This window comes from Chelmon rostratus, chromosome 16 (genome assembly GCF_017976325.1).
Source record: "Chelmon rostratus isolate fCheRos1 chromosome 16, fCheRos1.pri, whole genome shotgun sequence".
Classification (NCBI taxonomy): Eukaryota; Metazoa; Chordata; class Actinopteri; order Chaetodontiformes; family Chaetodontidae; genus Chelmon; species Chelmon rostratus.
The window spans coordinates 3,751,516-3,763,169 of record NC_055673.1 but is presented as its reverse complement, the minus strand read 5'-3'; the positions used below and the strand labels follow the sequence as shown (position 1 = coordinate 3,763,169).

The following is an 11,654-nucleotide window of genomic DNA, read 5'->3' as shown; positions in this document are numbered from 1 at the left end:
TGTGCGTAACTGGTTTGGATCTGCTGAGTCCATGTTTGGCCAGATTGTACTGACAAGCCCGGAGGCACGAGGTATCAGGACTCAGTAATGCAGAACCACACAGCAGCGAAAGGTTTCAAAATAATAATAATTTATTAACTTAAATCGCTCAACAGGATATAACAAAATAAGGCAAGATAATCAAAGTACAAAAAAAAGCGCTAAGGATCAAAATGGAGCAAAGTATCAACAAAAGAGCGCAAGGCAAAACTAGATAATGGGGAAAGTAACAACAAAAATGATCTAATGCAATATACTTAACAAGACTTACTAGGGAATCACGAGACAAGGATCAAGAGAGCTAGACAGCGAGGCAGCACGAGACATGGCACAAGACAATCTGGCCCAGGACAAAGGGAGACGCGGACTATATATACACGAGGTAACAATGAACAGGTGGAGACAATTAGGGCGGGGTAGACAATCAGACAGGCGGGAAACACACCGGGAAGTCAAGGGCCTGAAACGAGAGGAGAGTTAGGTTTCACAATAAAACAGGAAGTGCAAGACAAGACATGACGCTCGTGAACAAAACGCATTAACAGGCTTGACGAGATATAACAAATTGTGATGAAAACGTGACAAAACAAGTTGCCATTTCAGACGATGAGTCGTCCGTATCCAGCAACTCACGTGTCCTTAATTTCAATCAAGATCACAAAGTTTCCAACAAAAGGACAGAAAAAATGTATATGTTCATATGATTGTAGCTACAGTCACATATGTGGAAGGAAATATCTAGAAATTTGAAGCATTGCGAACTTTATTCATGAGTAACAGTACAAAAGGAAAGAAACATCAGGGCAACTTTATTTGACATTCAGCTGCTGAACTCAACACAAGAAGTGAGTCTCAGCATTGTTCTTTAATTTATTTTCATCTTTAAAACAAAAATGTTCCACCTCCCTAAAAACTAGCAGGAAATATGTAGAGGAAGATTTCCATCAGCGTGCAGAGAAGCTTAAAACTTTCACAAGACTTTAAGAAACCAAAAATAGAACAATGTTCCACAACAGATCAAAAGATGGATATTATGAAACAAAAAACAACAAGATACTCCTGGTTTGCTAAGAAAAGACTCAAAAATATACATTTTTATTAGCTTCAACCAGCTTGGAAAAACAACAAAATCTTAACGTTTTCAGTTTCAAATAAACATACAAACTATTTACACAACTGGAAATCACATTATGTATGTGCACAGAAGTGGCTTTTTGAGATGTAACAGTAACCAGATGGAAACATGTTCAATAAATAAAAGATTCACCACATTGATACGAAACTGCATCCATCCATTTCCCATCCAGCTGATCCTGCAGAGAGTCGCAGAGGACTGGAGTCAAAGCCAGTCACAGAGGGCGAGAGCTGGACTACAGTTGATCAGCAGGACAGAGAGCCGTTAACACTGGAACCTACAGCCAGCTGAGGCTGTCCAGTTTACGGAGCATGTTTTTAGATGTTGCTCATTGATTTGCTGTGTTGCCTCCAGTGATCTAAAACAACCAGAGAGCCAAAGAATGTCTTTCTCACTATAAACAGAGCAGAAAACTATTTTTTTAAGTTAAATGTCATCACATCACCAGATTGTATGAAAATTAAAATGGGAATGCATGAATGTGTGTGTGTGAGAGAGAGAGAGATAGATTTACATAAACACAAACCACCAACACCTTGAGTATGAAACACTAACTCTGATTTGTTTTAGATGAATAAATCTTGATGATGGATGTATGAAGAGTGCCGTGATGCTTTCATTTTCTTGAATATTGTGTTTTACTTCTCTCCAAGTGAGAAAAATGAGGCTGATCCTGGTTTGATTCACCAACATTGAATCAAACATTTTATCAGAAGAAAATTCCACTTTGTTATTTGAAACAAAACCATCAAAATCATTTCATGTCACCATTTACGTTTGATCATATGTGTAAAATATCTGTCAGCTACTTTTTTTGTTTTCTTTGTATTCTGATCAATAAGCATCAACGACGAGATTCCCAACCCTGATTCTATCACTGTATGATATGAGGATGAATAACCAATGAAATCCCAGTTTATGGAGGAGAACGTGGAGGCAGCGCTCCTTGTTGCAAAATTTATCCAGAAACCTAAAGAGACAAAAAGAAAAACATCAAATACATAAAATACAAACATCATCATTCACCACAAATGTTGTTCAATTCCACAAAGACACATTTTTGTTAAATCATTGAGACTTAAAATATCAATGATTGATTGAAGTGTTGACATTGTGGAAGCCAAGTATTTACCTGCTACACCACTATGTTCAACACCAGTTGAAGAAATTGGCGTCCCTGTTTGTCTAAAGGTTCATATTTGACTTTTTAATGTTACACTTTATCTGACCTGCTGATGTGAAGGTTTCTGAAAGCACCTTTCTCTTAATAATCTCATTGAACTTCATATAAAACAGCTGAAAGTCAAATATTTCCTTTATAAAGAGTCACAGAAGTCTCACAGCGAATAAAGAAACAATCACAGAAAGTTCTTTAACACAAACTTTAAGGCAGCTTGTTCAACAACAGCTGTGAAATTCATGTCCCACATGAAGCGACTCACTGTGTTCAGGGTGCTGTTGCTGTGTTTGTCTTTCAGGCTTGTGGATTCAGTTCAACCAAGACCTCAGGGTTGTTTATAGCTGTAAGGTCAGAGAGACGTCGTTAGCCCACATCCTGCTGTGAACTCACACTGTGTTTAACAAACAGCCAACACTGCCACAAAAGTTCCTCAGCACAGAATCCAGAAAGCCCATTTCATCTACAGAGAGTGTGTCAGGTCAGAGGAAACGGAATAAAAAGAGGTTTCACTTACGAGATGGAGGGCGTTTGGCTGAAATAAAAAGAAAAAATGACAAATTATTTATCTTCTTACAGCTGAAAACAGCAAACTTTGTCAGCTTCTTTCCAACTGATCAATAAATCCCGTCCAGCTTCTGTTCAGATCTTGTGTTATTTCTGTTCCCGTCACCTCTCCTTCCATCATCATGCTGTCGTCATATTATCACCACAATGTGGCTCTGAGCCTCGCAGCTCTTCCTGCTGTTTGAAGCTCATTTTCATGCTCGGACAATTTAAATTTGTCTCACTTTTGCAATCTGGATAAAAGCATCAAAGTCGAAAATCAAAATACTGACAAACAGCTTGTCTCTGTGTGAGTCTCTCACCGTTCTTCTTTTTGTAAATCATGAATCCAACGGCAGCGATGAGGACGAGAGCGAGAACAACCACTGCAACAATGATGTAAATGTAAACAGGACTCTCTGTAGAGCAGAAAACAACAAACCGTCACAACCTGAACACATGAAGCAGGTTAGAAGACAAGAACATCCATTTACCAAAAGGACCACAATCCTGTAGACACACACTATATGTTTGTTTGTGCTGCTGCTGTTGTTCATGTCAGCTTTTATCTCTACTCGTCTGCACATAATTACTGTATCTACGCCTGTTTATCCTCGTCTGCCTGTTTCAGCTGTGAGTCTGTGTTGCTTTCTGTCTTATATGTCGTTTATTGTCACAATGAGAGCTTCTGACAGTCTTATTCAAAGTCCTTTTTCACCGTCAGCAGACGTGGACAATAAACTTCATTCTGCCTGATTTACTGATGATACACACATTCATCCAGTCATTAAATAATCTGCTTATCTTCTAAAACTGACCAGCAGTAAAGTCAATACAGTGTCTCAAATCTCTGAACATTAAAATGGTTAAACATGGTCTGAAAAATCAGTAAAAAACTGTAAGAAACTAATTTTAACAGTGATTTAAAAACTAAAATAAATTATGAAAGTGGTAAAAAAACTCACCTTATTTCAAAATACATAATTAAATGTATGTTTGCATGTTTCATTATTGGAACTTTTGCATTAATTAAAGCCAAGTAAAAATAAAAAATGATGGTGGACGTCGATTATTCCTTTAAAGCTTTTTAAAACTTTGACTTTAAATTAAGAAAAGTAACTTTTCATTCTTTCAGGGATTTGTTGACACTGTTGTCAGCGTGCAGGGATTTAAAATTAATCAAAGCTTTAAAATTAGATATAAAAACTAGATGAAAACATTATAAAGGAACAAAACTTCTCATCCAACACACATTAAAATACACAAAGTGACAGTAAAATAAACGTCTGTTTCCCACGTTCATCACTTCTGATCTCAGTCTTACCCCCGTTGCTCCTGATCACTGCTTTGTCCAGTCTGGTGACGACGTCCTTCACACCAGGGAGATGAAACACACATTCGTACTTCCCCCAGTCTTCAGACGCTGAAGGTTTCAGGTCAGCGCTCATCTGGAAGGTTCCATCGTGGTTGGGGAGGATCTCTCCGAGCTCCACGCCCTCGTGAAGCTCCTCTCCATCTTTCCTCCAGACGAGTGAGGATCTGTTAGGGTAGAAACCTGAAGCGTGGCAGCTGACTGGAGAGGAGGGAGTCTTCTGGAGGAGAGACACTGAGGGGAGCTCTGCAGAGTAAAGAGAAAGACACTTTACAGCTTCTTCATTATGATTTACTCCATATTAATATCATCATTCTGTCTGATGCCATCTATTTTACATGCTTTAGCAGCATTCACTATATATATGTATGTAATGAAAGTAAACATGACTGAAGTGGAACTGAGAAAAGAAGGAGGGACAGAGGAGAAAGAAGACAGATGAAGACAGGTGAGGAGGGTGAGACAGATTAGAAAGGGAGCAGGAGGACAGCGAGTGTGAGACAGACAGAGGAAGACACAGAGAGAAAGACAGAGAAAATGGAGGGAAGGAGAAATGAAGTGAGACAAAGTGAGTCTCTGTATGTTGCTTCATATTTACTGTAACGTGACTGTTGGTTAGAAACACAAGAGACATATGAAGGTTGTTGTGTCCATTAAACGACATCAGGTCATGTGATTCTACCTGTTCTCAGCAGAGAGATGTTCCCATCGTTCACATACTTCTTCAGCCACTTAGGACAGATCTGGGTCAGGTAGTCTTTGTTATTTGTTATCCAAGCTTTGTCATTTTCCCACTTCCATTTGGTGATGACAGCTTGTTGTTTTGCAGCGATGTATGTCTCTGTCTTCAGGTCAAATGAGATGAAGTCTTCTCCATCATAACCAAACTGATCATAACCATTAACCACTCCAGTCTCATTGTCCCACTCACAGCCGACCATCCTCTGGTAAATGTGGACACCTGAGAGAGAGACAGACAGAGACTACAGTAAACCAGACTGAGATCACAGTCCAGTCATCCATCATCAGTTGAGATCACATCTTCACCACAGACACACACTGATCCACAGATACCAAAACACAGGATCTACACCTCCTGCTGTCATTGGCTCGATGGAAGACGCTCACAGACAATCGCCATGTGGACGGTGTGGACGTCTCAGAGAGAGACAGAGAGGCTGCTGGGAAACAGAGTGAGATCCTGACACAGTTCATATCCTCTTTGTGTTTTTACCACACTGACTCCACTGACACCAACAGCTGATCTCCACTGTTGAAGGTGGTGTGGCTTCATGTGAGCTGCAGGGACACACACACTGAGGCAGAGTCCTGACGAGCAGACACAGATTAAACCTAATCCCGGACTGAACGTTACACCAACTGAGACCCCGCAGCCGGCGGATCGGTCCGACAAAATCCTCTTCCTGTCAGAAACTACAGACTAGACTGTCCTGAAGCGGCTCTGGAAGCTTCCGCTGAAGGAGAGTTTCAGTCCAGGATCAGTCTCCAGACTCCACCTGCTCAGCCAGGACAGTGTGTCCTGTTCAGCAGAGTGTTACTACAACTGGTCACAATAAAACAGAGACCATCAAGACCATTATGGAGACTGGGAGGCAGTCTGTGTGTCCTGATTGGTCCATCCATCAGTCAATCATTCAATACAACCAACAGCTGTTTCCACCTGCAGATGTTGTCTTGATGCTGCTGATGGGATGAACCAACACACTGTGGTCAGTCCACCAGAGTTCATCTAATCTAATCTGTGGTTCTACTATATATACTGTATATTATGGGATGGACACACTGTGGTCAATCCAGCAGAGTTCATCTAGTCTAATCTGTGGTTCTACTATATATACTGTATATTATGGGATGGACACACTGTGGTCAGTCCACCAGAGTTCATCTAATCTAATCTGTGGTTCTACTATATATACTGTATATTATGGGATGGACACACTGTGGTCAGTCCACCAGAGTTCATCTAATCTAATCTGGGGTTCTACTATATATACTGTATATTATGGGGTGGACACACTGTGGTCGTCCAGCAGAGTTCATCTAATCTAATCTGTGGTTCTACTATATATACTGTATATTATGGGATGGACATACTGTGGTCAGTCCACCAGAGTTCATCTAATCTAATCTGGGGTTCTACTATATATACTGTATATTATGGGATGGACATACTGTGGTCAGTCCACCAGAGTTCATCTAATCTAATCTGTGGTTCTACTATATATACTGTATATTATGGGATGGACACACTGTGGTCGTCCAGCAGAGTTCATCTAATCTAATCTGTGGTTCTACTATATATACTGTATATTATGGGATGGATACACTGTGGTCAGTCCAGCAGAGTTCATCTAATCTAATCTGTGGTTCTACTATATATACTGTATATTATGGGATGGACACACTGTGGTCAGTACAGCAGAGTTCATCTAATCTAATCTGTGGCACATTCATGATTCTTTTCATGATCAATTATTTTTCATGATTCCATCAAACATTTACTTTTTTTAAAAAGTCAGAAAATTGTGAAAAATGTCCATCACAAGTTCCCAGAGCCAAAGGTGAGTCTTCAAATGTCTTCTTCTATATTATGGGATGGACAGACTGTGGATCAGCAGAGTCGAGTTAATCTCATCTCATCTGTATTCATCGACATATTTTGGCCTCAAACTAAGTTTTCTTGGCATCATTGTTTATGTAATGACTATTTTTTCATCAAACAATAAATCGTTGATGCTGTAAAATGTGAAGAAATAGAGGAAACGTCCGTCACAAGTTTCCAGAGGAGAAGCTGAAATCTTCTAATTGCTTCTTTTGTCCGACCAAAGCTGAACAGTGTTTCATTTAAAATGACACAAAACAGAGAAAAGCAGCAAAGTCTCATATTTGAGAAGCTTCAACTAGAAAATGTTTCATAAAAAGACTTTAAAGATTATTTGATTATCAAGATTTTTGTCAATTAATTTCTGTTGATCAATTAATCGACTGACTAATCGCTTCAGCACTATACATGTTTATTATCGAATAAACACACTGTGGTCGAGTTAATGTCATCTAATCTGTAGCTCGACTATATATGATGGATATTATGGGATGGACACACTGTGGTCAAGTAAAGTTAATGTCATCTAATCTGTAGCTCGACTATATATGATGTATATTATGGGATGGACACACTGTGGTCAGGACAGGAGAGTCGTGCTGTTGAACTTGTTAAACCTCCGATGTGAATGAGACATTTACATGTCGCCCTGTCTATGATTATTATGGGATGGACAGAAACACTGGAGCAGTGTAGGACGGCAGCATCCAGGACTCTCAGTTTCAGGGACGTTTCTGTTGAGTCTGACTGTGTGTTTCAGCCAAGAAAAGCCTCCATCACACAGTCTGTGTGTGTGTGTGTGTGTGTGTGTGTGGTAACATCTGTTTGCTAAAATACAGGATTAAAATATAAACAACATTTGATCAGCAGAAAGTGAAACTTAAACAAACCTCCAGTTTGGTTGAAGCGCTGCTTCAGAAATTCAATGTTGTCTTTGAAGACCTGCTGGTCGTTCATTCGTTTTTTAGTCTCCCCCTCCCAGTAGTCTGGATCATCTGCTGTGTCTCTAATCGAGTCCTGTTTGGGTACGTTTTTCCTGGTGTTGCTGTCATAGTGATCGATCTGAACGTCATTAACCATCCCAACAGCCACAAACTCTGGGAGGTTTGGGACTCCAGAAGAAGCAGTGTAGAAATACTTCAGAGAGCGAGCCACTGTAAGAAAAACTTAATGTCATGATTTCACTTTTCAGAATCACACTTTAATTTTATTCCATTAGTAGCTTAAACTCCTCATTATTGTTTGAAATGTGACATCACAAACCTCTGAGCTAAATATATTCACTGCATGTGACTCTAATTTATTTTCTATATTCAACAGGTTCAAACTTCCTCTGTTTGATTATATTACGTCTCTAGTTTAGACTATAAATTGTGACCAATGACAACTTCTGTTTCTTCTTCGTGAGGTTTTGAATCACAGATTTGAACTCTGTGAGTTTCTTCAACATAAATCCTGCAGCTCTTCTTCTTCTACACTTTGGAAGTGGGTTGTTTTGCTCTTTTCTCCTGCTCTTGTCATTTCTCATCATTAAGTCATGTAATTCATTTCATTTTATTGATGATGTTGTTGTCAGATGTTTGTGGATTTCAGATGAACATGAAGGTTTTACTTTAAAATAAACCAACAAGAAAATAAATATCTGACCCTTGTGTCCCTCACTTTCAGATATCTTCATTCATATAAACTGAAGAATTATTTCTGTTTTACCTCCAATTTCTTTGATGATCAACATTTAAATGAAATCATCTGTATTTCATGACAATCCCATAATGTTAATGGACTCAGCTCTATATTTCAGAAAGATCTCTTCAGTAATATTTGTCACTTTATCTCTCATGTAGTCGTTCTGTACAGTTTCTATCAGGATCAGTTACATACTGGATTAAAAGCAGCTTTTTTTATTCACTTTAATATCAGTTGTTAAACTCCAACGTGCAGGCGTCAGAGTTTTGACCATTAAATTAGTTATATTTCTGAATCCGTTACTGTCCTCTGCTCTTTGGATGGATGCAGATCATATTTCTGTGTTCTGCTATGATACTGATATTCAAAGGAGCTCAAAAATATGAGATATCAGCTGATTTTCAGCTGTTTTTTTACAGAAACAAATCAGAGAAGCGATTTCACTGTGTGGAGTCAAATGGAGGAACTCTATGGCGAATGGCTTCATGTATATAGAGGTCAAACAACACGAAGATATGAACTTATTATTTATGTTCATAATAAGCTCCGAGGCTTGAGGCTTTCGGACTCAATTGCAAATTCAAAACACAAAAGGCAGTTTAAGCACTGAAGCTGGCTTTAATAACAGAGAGTAATGGTTAACAAGGCAAGCAAAAGGTGCTAGGTTTTCTGACAAAGTCCTCTTGAGCAAGGCAAAAACTGGCTGGACTTGACTTGAGGAGGCACACAAGACAATCTGGCGCAGGGCAAAGGGAGACACGGACTATTTATACACTAGGAAACAAGGAACAGGTGGAAACAATCAGGGGAGGGGGAGGGCAGACAATCAGACCAGCGGAAAGGACACCAGGAAGTCATCAGTCTGAAACGAGAAAGAGATTTAGGTTTCACAATAAAACAGGAAGTGCATTACAAGACATGACACTGGTGAACAAAACACTTTAACAGACACGACAACACATGACAGTTCAGTGAGGCAGCTTTGATTATGAGCGTTTTTCTGTCTCAACATCATTGTGTTCATTCTACACAATTCAGATGAAACGCAGTGACGAGTTTCTACACTGATCATGATACTGATCATTAACTGATGTTAATTATGCCTAATGCATGAAAAACTAATACAACAATTCAGATAATTCAGATAGAAGCAAGTCAGGATTAATAACACTAAATGAACGACGACACTCTTCTTATATAAAACGCTCATGAACAACTTAAAATGGCAGAAATGGGGAAGTGCGCTTTAGGCTCCAGTTCCGGACAACAAACGACGGTTTTGTCTGCTGCTGTTTTAGCATCAAGATCGATCAGAACTGATGAGAAATACTTTTTAAAACATTTCTATCATCTGCAGTGAAGTCCTGCAGCTCCACATCAAATACTATCAAACGAAGCTTCACTTCATATATTCAGAATATAAAGACACGAAGCCTTTTTTCTTTTCCAATCAACTGACTTCAAAAAGTCTTCACTCACCTGCCGCCGCCCCATGTAGACCTGCTCCCAGGAGAACCAGAAAAACCAAAGTCCTCACTACGAACTGTCGCATCTAAAGCCAGAATAACGACTGATGTTTCTTTATTCGGACAAACAGATGTACTCCTTCCTCCTCGATGATCAACTGTGAAATGAGGGAAAACGCGGAGAGACGCTCAACGTGAGCCAATGAGAATTCAGACCGAGCATCGACGTCACTTATAACTCGGTAAAACTGAGCCACTGAGGTTATGAACGAAAGCGAAAGTTACATGATCTTGTTTCAGCCTGTGGAGGAGGATGGGGAGACATGACATGCGAGTCTTTATTTTGCTTTCTCAGCTCTGTTCGCATATGAAACGAGTCTGAAAGCTGCTCCTGCTGCTCAGATCTTGTTCAATGTTTTGCAGGTTGATGGGATGTGATGTGCAGAAATGTATTAATTCTGTGGGAGGTCAGAGGTTACTGTCAGCTGCAGATCAGACACTGTGGAGTCTGTGTGGATGCAGCAGTGTCTTATTGTTCTTTTGTTTGGCTGCTCTGGGATTGAAAACAGTCCTGGGGCCTGTTGCACAAAACTAGGATAAGCGATTAATCCAGGATATGTTGGTTATCCTGGATCAATTACCAATAAGGTAATACAAAAAAATTATTTCCTTGGGTGAAACTCCCAAGGTGGCGTTGTCTGGTTGGGCTGGTCGTTTCCTAATATTTAAATCTTCCACTCGTATGCTCACCGCCACACATAGAAAGTCCTCAGTAATGTCCTACATACTCCAAAGGACCTCAGTCTTCTCAGGAGATGGAGACAACTTTGGCCCTTCCTGTTCAGGGCATCAGTGTTCCTGGACCAGTTCAGTTTATCGTTGGGGTGAACACCCAGGTATCTGTACTCCTCCGCGATCTCAATGTCAAATCCCTGGACGCACACCGGTGCAGTCTGTGGCGCTTTCCTTAACAATAGAACGAACCTCAACCCAGACCAGATTTGTGAACTGTTGAACCTCATCCTTTCAGCCCTTCCCAACTTAGCAACTATTCACATTTGGCCTCATGTGACAACGCCAACGACTACTATTTACACTTGGTCTCAGGTGACTCCATCGACTAATGATAGCTGTTACACAGCCAGGAGCACCAGTGGTATCAATGTCCTTAATAACAACCCCACAGAGGCTAAATACCTGGGACCCCCGAACAGCCGGTTAGAACTGAAGAAGCCCCTTGGATGAGAGGTGAAATGCTTTCACACTTCTACCACCAAGTCCAGCTGCCTTTGATTCAACCCTCTTTGGAAAACTTTCATAGAAATGTACATGAGTCAAAAGTGCAATATTTGTCTTGCAAATGTAGTGAAGTGAAAGTCGGAAAAAAATTGAAACCCCAACCTCAGAAACCCCAGCCTAACTCATTATCTAAAATTCTGCTTTTTCATGCTACACTGAGCGAATCAACTTGCATTTTAAATAGTACAACAGAAACCGATGAGAACCAGAGATAGTAAACATGTGCTTTCATTTCTTGATAATTTTTCTTTTTTTTAGCAACCTTACACTTGACTTCTTTTATTAGTTTCTCCACTAATGTTTCTGGTTGA

General features: G+C 39.8%; 1 protein-coding gene across 1 annotated transcript; it reads right to left on the bottom strand.

The window, feature by feature from the left end:
• Nucleotides 1-778: 778 nt before the first annotated feature.
• Nucleotides 779-10,201, bottom strand: LOC121619469 (class I histocompatibility antigen, F10 alpha chain-like). The gene is made up of 8 exons (XM_041955208.1): nt 10,058-10,201; nt 7,783-8,046; nt 4,952-5,230; nt 4,222-4,515; nt 3,221-3,316; nt 2,869-2,886; nt 2,617-2,695; nt 779-2,144 (listed from the first exon to the last, which is right to left on the bottom strand). The coding sequence occupies exons 1-7, from the start codon at nt 10,128-10,130 to the stop codon at nt 2,649-2,651; spliced, it is 1,071 nt and encodes a 356-aa protein (XP_041811142.1). The 5' UTR covers nt 10,131-10,201; the 3' UTR covers nt 779-2,144; nt 2,617-2,648.
• Nucleotides 10,202-11,654: the final 1,453 nt, after the last annotated feature.